General features: G+C 40.5%; 1 protein-coding gene across 2 annotated transcripts in view; it reads left to right on the plus strand.

Moving 5' to 3' along the window:
• LOC309560101 (fibronectin type-III domain-containing protein 3A-like) overlaps positions 1–18638 on the plus strand; it is a 180113-nt gene that overhangs the window by 120553 nt on the left and 40922 nt on the right. For both annotated transcript variants that reach the window (XM_082263631.1, XM_082263632.1), the window contains exons 5-11: positions 690–915; positions 3124–3387; positions 6048–6106; positions 15372–15529; positions 17182–17241; positions 17805–17943; positions 18551–18604. In XM_082263631.1, the coding sequence (XP_082119757.1) occupies positions 690–915; positions 3124–3387; positions 6048–6106; positions 15372–15529; positions 17182–17241; positions 17805–17943; positions 18551–18604 (960 nt within the window). The remainder of the gene's footprint in view (positions 1–689; positions 916–3123; positions 3388–6047; positions 6107–15371; positions 15530–17181; positions 17242–17804; positions 17944–18550; positions 18605–18638) is intronic.

The following is an 18638-nucleotide window of genomic DNA, read 5'->3' on the forward strand; positions in this document are numbered from 1 at the left end:
GGCGCTAAGGTGCTTCTTGGGCCATCCGTCATCAGGCATCAATATCGCAAGTTTGTAAGCGGCCACTTGGTCGTCGGTGCATACCTTCACAAAATTCTATAAGGTAGCTACTTTGGCATCTGTGGATGCTTCTTATGGTCACAAAGTTTTGCAGGCTGTTTTTTAAGAGGGACTGTTCCCTCTTGAGGGGTGTTTAAAGAAAAACTTTTTTTTTTCAGACGGGGCTCCTGTGTCCTGGTTAAAGGCACTAATGTTTAGCCTTGGGTTATTTTCCCCACCCCTCATTTTCCTTTTGGCACTCATTTGGGACATCCCAGTAGTTTATGATCTATGGAGCGCTGTGTCCGACGATGAACGAAAGAGAAAATGGGATTTTTACGTAAAATCCATTTCTCTGAGTTTGACGGACACAGCACCCACCCGTCTATGGAGTTCTGGTATTTCTAATACTGCTTATTACTAAACTGATTATCTAGAGCAGAGAGGGGGATTATATACCAAGCTGAGGACAAACCATGGGCATAGCCAGGTGTTTTTTTTCTGCCTAGTTCTACTCCTGGAGGAGGCAATATAACCCAGTAGTAGTTATGATTTATGGAGAGCTGTCAGTCGATCTCAGAGAAATGGATTTTCCGGTAAGTACAAAAATCTCATTTTCATAATTAAATTTTTTTTTTTTAATTTTTCAGGTTGTGGAAGAAAATGGAGTGCGTAAGGTGTTGGTCTTGCCACATTCAACAGAGTTCCACCCCTCATTGCACCCCCCTCCGCCTCACGTGACACATTTTATGCACCACCATCCCGCTCTGCTTCCTCACCCTCCACATCATGTCTTCCCACCAGTGGCAAGCACAGGAGAGCTACCACCACAGTTTATACACCAGCACCCCCCACCGCACATTTTCCAAGAACAAGGTATGTATTGGGTTTCTTCATCAGCCTGTGGTAAGGCATTTTCTGCTAAAGTGTAACCTCACCTTTTAATAATTTCCTCCTTTATCATTTGATATGTATTTTTTCATGTGTCTTTTGTGTTTAATTACCTACCGTTCCCTTGTTTGCTATAGTTGACCTGTGTAAAAAAAAAAAGTAACTAAGTGGAAGATTTTTGCGGAATCGTGCAGAAAGCTCAGTTGATTTGAAAATCAATATATCTTGTAGATGAGATTATATTTGTTTTATTGAACACAACACAGGAAAAGTTTTTTTAAAAGAGCAGTACCGCTTCAGCAGTGGGATGTGTATAAAGACATGGAACTTCTATGTATGTACAGAACACACTGACAGCTGAAACCGCCAATGCGAACTATAGCTAAACTGTTCAACTCCCATCTACCTCTGGAAAAGCATTAAGATCTTTCCACAGCTGAACAAAAAAATATAAAAAAAATGTTACATGCTAAGCATAGGGATATATATTATGTATTGAAATTGAAAATGTAGTTTCTGTTTAAAATATGCCAAGACATCTAGTGCATTAGTGAATTTTAGTTTTATATTTGCAGGGAATGTATTGTGTGTTTTGTGCACATTTGTGCATTTTTTTTCTTTATTATGGTCTATATATACAGTGTATATATGGATATATATATTTTATAATTTATGCCACAGGGGGAATATATGTTCTTTTTCACGATTTCCTGCATCATTTTAGCATCTTTGTTCCTGTTTATAGAACTCTGTAGCTAAAGGTAATGATTACACACAAAAATGGATCAAAGCACAGACTCATCACTTATAGCACTACTCTGTTAGAGGTTTCTTTCAAAAATGGTTGACCCCTAAGGCAGGGAGTTTTTGCTGTGCTCACTATAATCTGTAGTGCTCTATGAATCCTTTGTTGTATAATAAATGTTTAATACCCATCACAGATCCCTCATAATGGGAGCCCCCAATATTCTGTATATGTGAGTGCATGTAACTTCAAATCAAATATATTTATAAATTCATTGGGAACGCCAATCATTAAGGTTCTCGGATATGTAAATGTTAACATTTCCATGTACTAAAGAGGGCTTACCTGCCCCTTTTATGCATTGCATGATTACTCTCCAGAAGAGAAAGTTTGGGATTTGGCTTTACTATTGTATGTTCATATTTAGCTTGTTGCATTTGCACTGTAAATGCTGGTTGCAAAAAAATATCAATTCTGCACTCATTTAACCCCTGGAGAAAGAGAACATTACCTGCTTGAATTGGGTAATCCACAAACTGTTAGGCAGTCCCTGCATACGTCCCTGCCCTGTGATTTCGGACAGCCAGTTGAAGAAAGCAGGATTTTCATCTAGGAAGATTACTGATGTATTTGTTCTCTTGTGGTCAAAAGCATACTCTCTGCTCTGTAGCTAAACCCCAGCGTCCAGCCATTATTAGGCTCCGTTGACCTATTGGCATCTCGGATCGCGGGCAGAATCATCGCGATTTTGCCCGCGATCCTTAATCATTGCAAATCGCGGGACACCCATTCCATTCCTGTGATTTGCAACGGCACCCCAAATGCGGCGCGATTTTTCAGAGGTTGTCGCCTGACGAATTGTAGTGACATCACGCAAACAGAATCATGGGACACCTGTCGCCCAAAAAAGTACAAGAAATTCAAAATTCAACCCGCATTTGGGGTGCCATTGCAAGTCACAGGAATCGCACAGGCGTCCCACGATTTGCAAGGATTTGAGACCGCGGTACACCACGAACCGAGATGCCAGTATGTGAATGGAGCCTTAAGGATACATTTTAAAAAATGGAAAAAAAAAATACATTTCTCTATCGTTCATCGACAGACGCAGCTCTGCCTAATCCTAGACTATAGGGTTATGCTGCCTATAGTCTATGATTAAGCAGAGCTGCATCTGTCCATGAACTTCAGAGAAAAGGATTTTACGGTAGATTCTTACAAAAATCCAGTTTTTTTAACTTGCATTTTGCTTTAAGCAGACTCTTGGACAGTAATTTGATTGATTATATAAAAGCTGGTGCCTGTCAACACTTCAGCTTTCTTAAATCACCCCCCCCCCCCCCCCAAGCTCTAATGTACAATGATTCAGCCCTTATAATCCAAATTGTATTTAATGAGTCTGTTATATATCCTTAATTTCTAATCTGCAATTTTTTTTTTCCTTTTAGAACCTCGGTCCCATGGTAGAATGAATTTTCCTCCAAGGGATGAGCGAAGCATGAAAATCAAAAGGTTAAAAGAGCGACAGATTAGCTCCCACAATAACAGTAAACTGCACAGTCCCCCTTCCTCTCCGCACAAAGCACACATTGCTACCAACTCACACATGCAGAATGGATACTCTAAAGGACAGCACCTTACAGGGGGACCCATTAAACTAAAGCAAGCTTCACGGACACGGAGCAGTCCTCCAGCAGAGAATGACTGCACGGGTATGTTCTATAGTAAATTTGTGATTTGTAGGTCATCTGCTAAACATAAAATGGGGAACTTCTACATTATTTTGTATGTCTATGCTCTGTTATGTAATAGAATTGCTGCTCCCTGTGGAAGAGGAGTAAAGTGCATTAACCTTCGCATTCAGAGTTCTTTTGTTATTATGCTGATTGGTTGCTATTAGTGCTTAATGCATTCCTTTGTATACTACCTTGCAAGGCACCAGTAATGATGTACAAATACAGTTTTCCTTTGACACTACCTTTGCAGTCCATCTCACTGTCATTTCTGCCAGTTCATTTTCTGAAGATGCCTCTGGAGCAAACATGCGTGCAGCCCAAGCAGTATTTTTTTATTTATTTATTTTTTTGGTGACATTCCAATAAGTTGAAAAGCCTATTAGCATCTTAAAATTCCCCTTAAGGCTCAGTTTCCACTATTGCGACTTGACACGTCAAGTCGCACAGCAAGTCAAAAGCCATTAATTTCTATTTGGCCCGTTTTCACTGCCGCGACTTGAAAAGTAGTTAGTGCACTACTTTTGGACCGACTTCAGTGCGACTTCCCTCTATAATGAGGGACAAGTCTCACTAAAAGCCGCGAACAAGTGAACGCTACAGAGTTGCGCTAGAAGTAGCGCGACTCTGTAGCCGCAGCAGTGGAAACCGAGCCTTAGCAAACCTGCAGTGTTTTCACCTCTGTGGGTTTTATAATGTCCACAGAGGAAGAACAGAGGTTGCCCTAAATACCAAGGAACATGGGTGCAGTTGGAAACGTAGATGCAAATACATGGTTGCTCGTCTTCAACAAATGGAAGATTCTTAGTCTGGAAGTGATTCAAACCTTCTGCCAGATATGATTGCCAGAGAACATTGAAGACCTTTTGTATGTTTGTTAGTTAATAAAGGTGAACTGTGAGCGATGATTAGGAACAAGTGTTCCTCAGTAGGAACTAGTTACAACTCCTGTAATTTATTTTTGTCTGTTTGGCTTGTGCTCTTGTTGAGATTGGCCAAAGCCTTCCTGGTCAGTGTCGTCACTTGAACAGTATGTAAAGGGAAGTCTCCCCAATGGAACAGTGAAAAATACCTGATGGGCTCTAACTGTCCAGACTTTATCAAGAAAAAAAAAAATATTACAACAATTTTTTACTAGAGGTATGTCATTAGTCTATTTTATATCCACCTGTCCTAGTCTTTTTTTTTTTTTAAATTAAATTTTATATAAATATTTTTTTCTTTACAAGTACAGAATAACACAGAGCCAAACTGTCACGCAGAATAAAATAAATAAAAATAGAATCAGACAAAAAAATTAAACGAGTAGAAACATAAAATAAAGCACCAGGTATATATATCGTATATCCTCTGTACCCCTCTATCATAATTGGCAAACTAATGTCCAATTAGTAACAATAAAAAAAAAACCAAAGAATTATAGACAGGCCCATCACGTCTATCGAACTAGACCATATTGCAGCAAACTTATGTAGAGCATTGCGAGAGAGGTACGTATGTTTCTCAAACACAATATATCAACTTTGGATTTCCATTCCTCTACTAATGGTGGCATAGAGGATACCCATTGTGTAGCAATCAGTTTTTGTGCAATAGAGATCTCTTAAACTGCAACAATTTACTTTGAGTCCAGTGTTTTGGAGTCAACATATCCCAGGATACCTAAAATGGGGTAAAGGGTTAGGGAAATGCCATATAAATCATTTAAAGTTGAAATCATCCCCTGGCAGTAAAGCCTATGCTTTGGGCATCTCAACAGTAAATGTATAAGAATACAATGTGGATGACGACATCTAACCGTGTTCTCCCTGCAGACTATTTATGCAAAAATTCTGGTGTACGATACACTCTATGCAAAATAAAGAGCTGTGTTACTCTGTGGGATAGAGAAAGTGAAATAATATGACTATTCTGCAGCACTTCATCCCAAAGCTCATCAGAGAGGGGGCCCAAATCCTCCTCCCATCTGCACTTACATGGAAGAGGAAACTTAAGATATGTTGACAACAACTGTGTGTATGCCAATGAGATAAGCCCCTTAGTAGTCTCAGCTCGGGCAAGTATATCAAACAAAGGCATTGGAGGAAAGGAGGTGGATGGAATCAAGCTATGTGCACGAAGTGCGTGATTTAATTGTAAATATTGATAGAACCAATGCTGTTACCTACCCTAGTTTTAGAGCTTCCTATGAACCTATTTTTGTTTGTATCAGTTACACAATTGTTTCTACTAAATTAACTCTTATGTACCTCACTGTGATTGCACAGCACTTGGCAACACTAATCCAGGATGTTGAACAGGACATTGTCACAGCCATCGTGGAGGCCCATAAGGAAGTGTGGAATGAGATTTTCAGGATGAGTTATTAGTCATGTTGAGCAATGCTTACAGTTCCATCTCTCCTGTTCACCGATGATGGCCCTGAACATTAGAAGATTATGCAAATTCTGGTTCCACACAGACTAGAGAGTAACATCTGTGTTTTTTACCCGTACACTGACTGTTAAATCAATACCAGTTGGCGGTTTCCTAAAAGCCAAAGATAAAAATAAAGTCACAAAACATTCTGTGCCAGAAGGCATATTGTACACACATGTGGTTAAATTATATTTTTGTGTGTTTGCTTTTGTCTTTCTTAGATGGAGAAGCAGAGCCGAAAAAGCTACAAGATTTAAACCCCAGCATGAGCAAGCCTGTGGTAAGTATGTTCTTATTTTAGATTACAGAGGAATTAAACCTGTCGCCTTTGCAGAGTCAAGGTTTTTTTTTTTTTAAGCAAGGGACTTTTGTTCTTGATGAGGTAATGCTCCATTAAATTGGGACTAATGGTCTTACGGGGTGGAAGGCACAAACTGTAGCACCTTATGCACCTGTTTTATTAAATCCAGGATTATAACTCGCTTCTAAACCTTGCTAATCCTTGTTCTTTAGACCAGATGTGATGTTTACCTAAAGCCAATTGGGACCATTGTTTATCCATCACATATGGTGTCATTACCTGATTTTGTTCGAACCCTGATCATTAGCTCCTTGTCTGCGTTACTGATTTTAAAAAAAAAAAAAGCATCTGAAAAACTCCAGAAAAATGCTTCCCTTTGAAATCGATGAATGTGTTCACACTGAGGCGCTGCGCTTCCGTTATAAAGAAAAAAACTTGCTTGCAGCACTTTTGGAGTATGTTTGGGGAGTTAAAAAACGCACAAAAAACACACCTTCACATTGAAAACAATGGAAAACGCAGTAAAAGTGTGGTAAAAAATGCACTCACAATGTGTTTTTGGTGCGGCTTTTGAGTCTCATGTCCTTTAAAACCCGCACTGCAAAATCAGTAAAAACGCATGTGTTTGCAGCAGAACTCCAGACATTGCTGAACAACAGAAGCGAAATTGCCTCCTGAAGACGATCATCCTTTCGGGCCTGCATGTGGTTTCTGGGCCTGATAGACCACCCCGAGGGTGGAAACTGTTTTCACAGTTCCGCACAACATCTCTGCTAAAGAGGGAAATGGGTCAAGGATTCACAGTCTCTAGAGGTGGCTTAGTACTCTGGCACTTTGACAGGGAAAATCCTTTCTCCCCCCTGTACTGGACGGTTGTCACCACGGATGCCAGCCTGTCCGGGTGGGGAGGCGTCCTCAGGACAGATGTGTTCAGGGAGTCCAGACTGCCGATTTAGTGTTCTTGAAATCCGAGTGACTGGCCTTTGTCTGGCTCATTGGACAATTCGTCTTCAGAGGTGTCTGATACTAAATCATTTGGACAATGCTACAGCCATGGTCTGTCAATTACTAAGGGGGCGCAAGTAGTGTCCTGGCGGTAAGTATCCAGCATTCTAAGGGGAACTGACCGATTCATTCCACCTCTCAAATTTCTGCCATGACTCCTGTGCAGGATCAAAGCAGAAGGGACTCCGTCCATCCTGACCTTGCCGGTCTTGGTACGCCGATCGGGTATGACTGATCGCTAATGCTCCTTGGGGACTTCCTCTCAGGGAGGATCTGCTATCCCATGGACCCATCTTCCATCCTTCTTTACAGTCGCTGGCCTTGGCGGCTTAGCTGTTGTACGCCAGGCGCTGAAGGATGAAGGTTTGTCTGGGTCAGTGCTTCCTACGCTGTTGAAAGCTAGGAAATCTACTTCTAGAAAGCTCTACCGTATGTGGAAGACATACATTGCGTAGTGTGAATCTCTTGGGGTTCATCCTTGCTCCTTCTCGGTGGATCAGATCTTAACCTTCCTTCAACTGGGGGTTGAACATAAATTGGCCTTGAGTACCATCAAGTGCCAGGTATCTGCTTTGGCTGTCTTTTTCCAACGACTTTTAGGCCTCACACCCTCTGGTGCGTACCTTTCTTCAGGGTGGCCGACATTTGGTTCCTTCAGTGCGGGCTCTGTTGCCGCCCTGGGATCCGAATGTGGTGCTTTCAGCTCTACTGAAGCCTCCCTCTGAAAATATTCGGGAGGTTTCCCTGTCTGCGCTGCCCCAGGGGGTGGCCATTTTTGGTGGCTATCACCTCTGCAAGCAGGGTGCCGGAACTGGCAGCGCTATCCTGTCGTTGACCTTACATGGTGAATCACAAGGATAAGGTGATGTTTCACCCCTGTCCCTCATTCCTTCCTAAGGTGGTCTCTGACTGTCATTTGAATGAAGACATTGTATTGCCTTCCCTGTGTCCCAGGCAAAACATCTGAAGGAAAATTGCCTCGCGTGCCTTGCATGTGGCCTGGGCAATTAGGGTGTACCTGGCAGCTACGGAGTCATTTAGGAAGTCACTCTCCATTTGTGCTCACGGACGGATCTCCCAAAGAGTTGTTCGCTTCTTCTGCGACCATTTCCAGATGGATCAGACAGACTGTGGTTTAGGCCTATTGCATCAGGGGTCGGGTTCCTCCTTTCCCTATCAAGGAGCACTCTACTAGGGCGCTTAGTGTGTCCTGTCCTGGACTTCCGTCATCAAGCGTCAGTGACGCAGGTCTGCAAGTCGCCAGTGCACACAAAATTTTTATAAGGTGGATGTGTTGGCATCTGTGGATGCTGCTTTTGGCCGCAAGGTTTTGCTGGCTGCTGCTTAGAGGACCTGGTCATCTTTGACAATGTATTTTATTTTTCCTGGTGAGCTCCAGTTGTTTATGGCTAAGCTCTGTTACTTGGTTGGCTTGGAAATTTTCTACTGATGTTTTCCCACTCCTCATGTTTAACACTGCTTTGGGACGTCCCAATGGTTAGGAAGAATCAGGAGCTGTGTCCGTCAATGAACTAAAGAGAAAATGGGATTTTTGACTTGCTGTAAAATCCTTTTCGCTGATTATTGACGGACACAGCACCCACCCCTCTGTGGAGTTGACTTTCTTCTGACACTGCTTGTAACAAAACTGAGTGCCTATAGCTGAGTGTGGGTTTATACCCCTTGGGACTGCCCAAAGATGTAGTCAAGCTTTTTCCTGCCTAATGTATTACTCCTGTAGGGGGCAGTATAAACCAATGGTTAAGAAGAATCAGGTGCTGTGTTCGCCAATGAACATCGGAGAAATGGATTTTACGGTAAGTCAGAAATCCCATTTTTTTTTTTTTTTTTAACAGAGCCTTCTTTTGGTGCTATTTTTTCACTATTGGTTTTTTTATTTTTAGCTAAACAAATAAAGTCTGAAATTTTATGAAACAAAAAAAAAAAAAATTTGGGGGAAAAAAAATATTTTTCTTAGTTACGGTTATAAAAGTTTGTAAATAAGTAATGTGTGCTGATGAGGTGGCACTTACGGGTCGGCGCATATAGGCATCGTTGACGGGCACTGATTGGGATCACTTGGCACTAATTGGCATCATTGCTGGTAGATAGTTACATAGGTTGAAAAAAGACACAAGTCCATTTAGTTTAGCTAATAAAAAAAAAAAACAATACAATCCCATATTGTATTGGCATTACTGCTGGGCACTGATGATCAGTGCCCTTATTATCTGGGCAGATCTCCCCTGTGAGGAAATGCTGCTGATCAGCTCTCCTCTCCACAAACGCTTTCAGCGCATGGAGAGGAATGCCGACAACTGGTATTTCCTTGTTTACGTGTGATTAGCTGTGATTAGGCACATCTTAACATATGGGTTAAGAACCTGGTCATCAGCTTTTTACTGGGACAATAGCCTAATAGTAGCATTACCACAAAATTCATTGATAAAAATTGAACAGTAGGTATATTTGGCATTCCAGTATTAGCTTACTTGAAAAATCTCCTTTCATGTTGTGAGTGCTCCCTATCTACTTGTCATCTCTTTCCACAAATTCTTAAATTCCCTGGATGCTTTGCAATTTCTCTGTTTACTCTTTTATCCCATGATATCTTGCTGTCTGCAAGCAATGATTATTGTACTGATTCTGCCTCCCTAAGCTCCTCTTTCAGCACCTCTGTAGTTAAACAGGCTCTGTCAAATGTGTGACACTTCATTGTCAATGTGCTGGGATCTTCACTAAGTTTACACACAAGATCACTCGGATTAAAAGGAGTAGCCTAGATATTAAAATGCAATGTGGAAATGAGTATATGATTTTACATTTTGACCATAGATATGCTTTAAAATAAACTCAGCTTTGTTGAACAAATTGTCCTGTTTAGTAGTGAGAGAACCCAGGATAGTGTACAAATAGTGAGTGAGGACTCGCTTTTAAAAAGGTGAACTAGTCCACCAGTGGTGGACCCTTCTGTTTCCAGGTTGAACAAAGCTACCATGATCGCAGTAGAGGAATCCCTGTCCTTTAAGGACCCGGCTGACAGGAAAGGGGAGGCTCTGGCGCGCAGCATGTTTACTATGGCTGGTTCGGCATTGCGGCCAGTCTTTGCCTCAGCCCTGGTGTCTCAGACCCTAACTGAATAAACCAAGCTTTTGTGCCTGGGCCTCTGGGGTGAGCAGGTCCCAGTTGCTTATGTTGATTTAGCAGACCAGCTGGTCCAAGGAGTTGGTCCAAGGGCTGCAGTTTATTTGCGATGCAGCTTTGGATACTGCTGCTGTGCTGTCCAAACTTTCGGTTTCATCGGTGATGAATAGGCGCGTGCTGTGGCTTAAGAATTGGTCTGCAGACCAAGCCTCTAAAGCCCCATACACACACGCAGATCGTCGTCATACAAATGTTCGTCTTTTCTCCCCGGGATGTCGGTGTCTGTTGAAAAGTGCAAAGACAGCACAAGGACAGCACAAGAATTTTGTCCGCAGACTTCAGCTGACTGCAGAAGTGATGTCATGTAATGGTTAACTTTCCCTGTGTTTTTTATTTTCTGAGCATGCCCAGTCTTGCAAATCTGCGGTCTGTCGGCTGATTTCTGTACTGACAGGCAAACAATTGTCTGTTCTGGTGTCCGCAGACAAAAATTTTCATGTTTGCAAGAAAGACTCTTGTCCGTGGATTGTGTGCAGACAGCTGTCGGAGGCACCATACTAACACGCATACAATCGGCAGATCTTTCATCCGCCGACGTTTGTATGACGACGATCTGCGTGTGTGTATGGGGCTTTAGAAAGCTCTCATTGATCTGCCCTTATGTCATCCAGGGTAGCCCCTTAAGGCAATCGCCTGTATAAGGGCTACCTTGATAACATCACTAAGGGTATCACGGGGGGCGGGGGAGTACCTTCTTGCCATAGTCTAGGAAAGGAGGAGCCTCGTCGCAGACGGGGCCCTCCTCAGCACATAGAAAATTATTTCATGCTTCTGGGACGGAGAATACGGAAAATAGGTCTTTCAAATATTCCCCGGGAGATTCCAAGCATCCTGGATCTGGTAAGCCTAGAGCTAGCTTCTCCGGACCCGCAGACAAGACCCCTTCATCATCAAGGTCTGCCTTCACCCATTATAGGGGTGGGGGGACATCTTTGCTGGTTTCAGGCCTCGTGGACCTCCTTCATGAGTGTTTTAATGGCTTGACTATTGAAAGCCAGGTACTGAGGGATAGAGGTCTGTCTAGATCAGTGATCCCTTTACTACGGTGAAGGTGAGGAAGTTATCTTGCAGTAAGATATACCATGGTACTTGGTAAGCGTACATTTCTTGGTGTCGATTGGCACTAATCCTCAATGCTTTTCTCTGCCTCGGATCTTAACCTTTCTTCAACAGGGCATTGATCAGAAGTTGGCCTTGAGTACCATTAAGGGCCAGGTGTTTGCCCTGGCAATCTTCTTTCAGAGACCCCTAGCCAAGCACTTGTTAGTTCGTACCTTCATTCAGGGGGTTCGACATGTGGCTCCACCTGTACAGTCTCTTTTGCCGCCATGGTATTTTAATTTAGTACTTTTTGTTCTCCAGAAACCTCCATTTGAGAAAATTCAGGAGATTCCCTTGCCTACGTTATCCCAGAAGGTGGCATTCTTGGTTGCTATTACCTCGGCACGCAGGGTATCAGAATTGGCGGTATTATCCTGTCGCAGTCCCTATTTAGTGGTCTGTAGGGATAAGGTGGTTCTTTGTCCCTGTCCATCATTCCTGCCCAAAGTTGTCTCTGACTTCCATTTGAATGAGGACATTGTGTTGCCTCCCTTGTGTCCCAAGCCAGCTCATCCCAAGGAATTTGCATACCTTGGATTTGGTTTGTGCAATTCGGGTTTATCTAGCAGCTACTGAGTCCTTTCGAAGGTCAGACTCACTTTTTGTGGTTACTGATGGAACAAGAAAAAGGGCTGGCTGCTTCTTCAGCTACCATCTCCATATGAATCAGACAGATGGGGACTCTATTTCATTAAAGATCAGGTTCCACCTTTCCCTGTCACAGCACATTCTACTCGGGTGCTGAGTGCTTCTTGGGCCTTCCGTCATCGGGTATCCATATCGCAAGTTTGCAAGGCCACTTGGTCATCGGTGCATACCTTCACAAAATTCTATAAGATAGATACTTTGACTTTTTTTTTTTCTTTTTAGTGTAGATGCGAGATCTGAGGTCTTTTTGACCCCAGATCTCACAATAAAGAGGACCTGTCCTGCTTATTACAAGTGATGTTTACATACCTTGAAATATGAATAAAAGTGATCAAAAATGTTTTTTTTTTTTAAAGGGACTTCCCCGTCCCCCTGAGCTCACTCGCAGAAGCGAACCCATACGCAAGTCGTGCCCAGGTAAATTCTAGCCCTAGACCTCCTCTGTAACTCTAAACTGGTAACCTGTAAACATTTTAAAGGGTTGCCAATGGAGATTTTTAAGTACCAATGTTTGTCGCTATCCCGCGAGCGTGCGCAATTTTAAACCATGACATGTTTGGTATCCATTTCTTCAGCGTAACATTAACTTTACTGTTTATTTTTTTTTTAAATGCTGAAATGTATTCCCCCCCCCCCCCCAAAAAAAAATGTGTTTAAAAGACCGCTGCGCAAATACCACGTGACAAAAAATATTGCACAACTGCCATTTTATTCTCCAGAGTCTTTGCTAATATATATATATATATATATATATATATATATATATATAATTGGGGGTTCGAAGTCATTTTCTAGCAGAAAAATACTGATTTTAACTTCAAGGCCTGGTCCTCAAGTGGTTAACACATATACACTTACACAGACTCTCAAGTACATTATTACATTATCAAGTATGTCACGTTAATGAAAATGAAGACTTCTTTATTTAAGCACTGTGCAGTAAATCAGTGTACATTTGAAGCTGCAGCCTTCCTTCATTTCATCTGAAATATTTGGCTGCTACAAGGGTCTGGTTTTCTCTGTGCTTCATGCGGGTATTTAAGGACACAAGTTCAGTTCAGTGGCATGACTTCATCTCATTAACAATGCATACTTCAGTGGCACTTCCTGAATAATCTAATAATATGGTGATTCTTTTCAGTTTCCCACTCTTATCTAGAGACGGGTGCCCTGGAACACTTTTTTCCCTTAACAAATATATTTGATTTTGGTTTATGACGGCCATCAGCACCTTTGTTTTATGTTCAGCATAATTTCTTTGGAGAATCATTACAAACTTTGAAATGTGTTTTAAAATGTAATGTTAGAACATATTTTAAAAAAGCTCACATAACAAAGGATATAATTGCCTTCATCCCTAATTGCAACTTACAAAAGAAGACTCTTCTATACTATAACAGGACTATGGGGTGCAATTTCTATAATATAATAGTTGTCCAAAACAAGATTTCAAATTCCTTACAAATGTATCAATGTTTATTCTAACATTGAATAAAAAAACATTCCTTTGAATAAAAGTAGTGCAAAATCATATACAGTTCCCTCTAGGGGACAAGTACAAGCATATTACAGATACTCTAATCCTTAGAGCAGGTGGTAATTTCCAGCTGAATCGGGATCTTTAGCATCCTACTTGCACATCAAGTACAAAATTTGCTGCTCCAAGCTGGAACATCCAACAAGTTTCGAAAATATAGAATTAATTTTCTTCATCGGGGATTGTCTGATCCCTGATCTGTTCCGTCTGTAATAGATAACCAACAATAAGCTACAATTCCTTCATTACAATATAAAATTATACAATAAATGCCTATATTTGCACAGCAATTCATTGCACCATTGACAAACCAGCAGACTTTGGCAGAAAACCTGTCCTTCCGCACTATAGTACTTTGTACAAAAAACAAATTTGGTCCCTATAGACCACTGATGTTTCCACCTTCCAACAAGGTTAGTCTCTGCTCAAGAAAGAGAATGCATGTATTTCCTCCATATATATATATATACCCCAACTATCAAAAAAAAAAAAAAAAAAATATATATATATATATATATATATATATATATATATATCAAAGCATCAATGGAGGCAAAGAAATACTGTCTGGGGGATGTACTTGGAGAGAGGGATGAATTGCATACCAACTCTCAAAATTTTGCTAGTTATTGTATCATAATACTTATAGGGCAATATTAACTTTCTACCGTGTTTCCCCGAAAATAAGACCGTGTCTTATATTAATTTTGGCTACAAAAAACACACTAGGGCTTAGTTTCAGGGGATGTCTTATTTATGGTATGTAAAAAGACGATCTTAAAGGGATTGTAACCTTAAAATAAATATCCTGGTCCTTTAAAGCATGGTAGACAGCACAGTGCTTGTGTTGTGTCATTTAGCTTATGTTCTAAAAAACCTGGAATAAAATAATAAAATGTCAAAAAAAAGTTCTCTCTCCTTGTCAGCTCAGGAGTCAGCATTATGACATTCTGTAATCCCAAAAATAAAGTCATTGTAAAAATATGTAATCGATTTCGTAAAAAGATTATGCAATGTGCAGTGTGTCTCCTTTTGTAACTTTATTGTGGAAAATACCTTATTTACAGTGCTGCTGGGCGCTCACGTGACCCTCCGGAGCTCTACTTTCCCTCTCCGAATACTGCAGGAGGAGTGGCTGAGATCAAGGATTTTACTAGGGCTTATTTTTGGGGTAGGGCTTATATTGCAGCCATCCCTGAAAATCATGCTAGGTCTTATATTCGGGGTAGGGCTTATTTTTAGGGAAACAGGGTATATAACAGGGCATTTATGGGGTGTCTCTGACCAAGTATGGAGGAGTGATTGCAGCCGCCTCTATAGGCTAGCCCTAAAAAAAGGGAGACAATAATATCAAATCACACCCTCCTCTCATCTGTGATTGTGAGAGAGATTCACTGGGAGTCTCTTTACCTCATCTATTAGGGGTATAAAAACCCAATAGTATTTTAGTTCCGTTCTACTTGCAGAAGGAAGAAAAGATGGAATTGCTTCAATCTCCTTGAAAAAGTATTTTCCGACACTCTGGTAACAACCCCCCCCCCCCCCTCTCCCTGGCTGTATTCCCCATGAAAGGCAGATAACAAGTCATCTCCTTGTGGCTCCCGGCGTCTTCCTTATAGCACCTTATACTCTTTTTAGATTGGTTATAACCCATCATCTTCTTTTTAAACCCCAATGTCACTTGTTTTTTTTGTAAAATGAATGATGTTTGCTTCCAACAGTTTCCTGTTTTGTATTTTTACCTCTTAGGTTTCCAGCTTGGAAGCAAGGTCTGCTTTGTTATCATGGAGTGTTCAGATTGCTTCTGAAAACAGAGAAAGTCCCACGACTCTCTTATCAAGAAGATTTGTATATGAGGTGACCGTGTCCAACAATGGCAAAAATGGAAAGTTCAAGCCTGCCTACTCGTGAGTACATGCTGCAGCTGCTTTTTTCATAACTGTTATGGAGGAGAGGTGATGGTTTCAGTGCACAGAAGACTTCTTTAATTTATACAATGCCTACCGGACCAGTGAGCATGAATAAATTGAAACAATAATAGCCAGCAATATCAAGTTTTTTTTTGGTGGCTAGTGGCTATAGCAAAAAGTATTAGTGAAAGCATGGGGCGTACGGATATCCTAGTTGTTTGTAAAGCTATGCTCATCTTATTTAATTTTTCTTACCTGGTAAAATAAAGTGTCTGTGTATAAAAAAATTGAAACACGGGGTGCCACAAAGTGTTAGTAAAATAATTGTTTCTATAAAGATTATACTTTAGTGTAAGAATAGTGTTCTAAAATAGAATTGTAAACTTACAGAATTTAGTGGTAATTTTTTCATATGCACATCTGCAATTAGTATCTTTATTATATTAGACATAATTTGTAATAACAGGCATAGCCTGTTCAGCCATCATCTTTTGTTTCCTCCCTTTAGTTTTGATAACATCTTACTAAAGGTTTACCGTACATCAGTAATCCTAATCTGCTGTTTACTTGAGTTGAAGTACATTTACAGTAGGTATAGAAAATAATCACTCCATTCTAAATCACATGTCGTTGCTTTGCAGCCTGAAACAGACAGGTTCTGTTTTATCTATCTGTATTTACAACTTAAAAAATCCATGTAAAAGATATAACACCAACTTTAAGAAAAAAAAAATCAAAAACAGAATCCCTGAGTTGGGAAAAGGATCACCCCCCTCGTGTCAGTATTTTGTTGAACCACATTTTGCTTTAATTACAGCCTTTAGTTTGTTTGGATAGAACTACTGATTTTGCACATCCAGACTTTGCAATATTTTCCCACTCTTCTTTGCAGAACTGCAAGTTCATTTAAATTTGATGGTTGACTACTTGTGGACTAGTTAGCTTTACATACATATCTGTGAATTGTATCTTAAAGTGGTTGTAAACTCTCCAGCAAAACTTTATCACATTAAAATCTATATTGGTAAGGCTATTGATCGCTGCCTGTTACACTTTACTTACTTTTGTAATCTTCTCACAATCCATCCTCCAAAGTTTCAATAAGTCACCGACGCATGCGCAGTTTGTCATTAAATTCACGGCACGCTATGTGTACCGTTTCCCTAACAGCATGCCGGGTATGTGAAAACGGCACAGCTAGGGAGGCTCGCGATACTGTTCCTTTCCCCTCGGCTTCCTGGTTCTCCCCTTGAGACTGTGAGACGTCATACAGGGGGAGTGAACCAGGGCATAGAAAATTGAGAAAGAGGCTTAGATAGCGGGCAATCGCACATGTGTGAGATTTCGACAGGGGAAACAAGGGCGGAAATGACGTCCACAGGGGAGACCTACATCAATACTAAAGATGGTGCAGCCGATTCCCAGAAGATAATTTTATTTATAAGACTAAAAAAGGTAAATGAGAAGCATTTTTACTAACATTACAATGTGCACCGAATAGTAATACTTTGTTGTATGACAATATTTAAAAAAAGGGAAAAATAAAGCAGTTTACTTCCTCTTTAAAAATGTTTGCTAATCTTGTAGACTAAATGCACATACATGTATTGTATGTATCATTCTGTAAATATGTATTTATGTTTATATAGAGGAGAAGTTACGACATGTACACTGACTGACCTTCGACCAGCAACAGACTATCATGTCAGGTATGTACCCTGCTAGACTGACAGGCACTATCTTTTAAATAAACTTTTATATGGGCTTGTGCTGAACAAACCATTTATTGGGCTATATTTAGGGCAAGTAATTTATACAACACTTTACATGTGCGTCATTCTTTTTCTCAGAGGATCTTGCAGTGTGATGTCTTTACCGCAGCCGTGTAAGCACTCACACTAGGGCCAGTTTGGTTAGAAGTTTATTACCCTACCAATGTGTTTCCAGTTGTTTTAAGTTGTTTTAAGAACCAGAACACCCGGAGTGTGGCACAAACAAGAACCTTCAATTTCCCTTTTCTAACCCTATTGGTCGCCATGCTGCCCAGGTACCTGGTAAGACAATGACTGGGTGACCCGTTTTTGAGAATAGTAAAACCGTTTTCCATTTTTTGCATAAGGAGTGTCCACCTTTACTGCTTCAATAATAATTGGTTACAAAGACTGTCGGCCACAGCAAACACTAACTGTATGTTTGAATATGTTTACGCTCTCAGCTTTTCTAAAAAGATAGTTTTCTTCAATAATGTTTTGTTTTTGTTTTTTCATTTTAGAGTGTCTGCAACATGCCTGCCTTTAGAAGGATCCATTTCTGAATTATTGAGTTTTACTACCGAAAGCTGTGAGCCAGATTCGCCAGCACCACCAAAACTTCTCACCCGCACCCGCAATTGCCTAAATCTACAGTGGAAGGTACACATATAATTGTAATAGTTTTCTGATGCCAGACTAAAATATTCTTTTTTACCCATTGTAGAGTTTTTAAATGTAATGATTTTCAATCCCATATCCTCAGTCGAAGGTAACACATCTGTTAATATGTTAATAATCGTCTGCCCCTTTAAATGTTCTGGATTCAGTTATTAATGTGGAACCCCTTTTTATCCAAGTTTTGGATAAAGAAGGAGTTGACTCCCTGACAGACCTTTACTTCTGTATTTTTTGTTCTGTCTTTTCCTAATGTGACAACAAACATTTTCCTGAGTGGAATTTCCTGGTCCTGCCTGCAGTGCATTTTATTGTATAGTCCACCAAAGAGAGGTCACAAGATGTCTGAAGCCTCTTAGAGGATTCTGTGTAAGATGATGTTGGAAATTGATTTTAGAGAAAATAATTTAGGAAGTTCAATTCGCTTCAGAAATTTGACTTTCACAGTTTGACTGTAGGTTTAGGAGATCTTTTTCCAGGGTCAATGTTAAAGGCCTACTGTGAGATTAAACCCTGCTTTGTCTAGCATTACACTTTAAAGTTTTCACCCTTACAGTCGTTACCAAAATGTTAAATCATTTTTGTTTTATAGGCTTCAAATGACAATGGATCAAAAATAAATGGCTTCCTCTTGGAATGGGATGAGGTATTCATGTTTTAAATATGATATTCTGTAACTT

The sequence above is a fragment of the Pelophylax lessonae genome, assembly GCF_965119305.1.
Source record: "Pelophylax lessonae genome assembly, chromosome: 7".
NCBI lineage: Eukaryota > Metazoa > Chordata > Amphibia > Anura > Ranidae > Pelophylax > Pelophylax lessonae.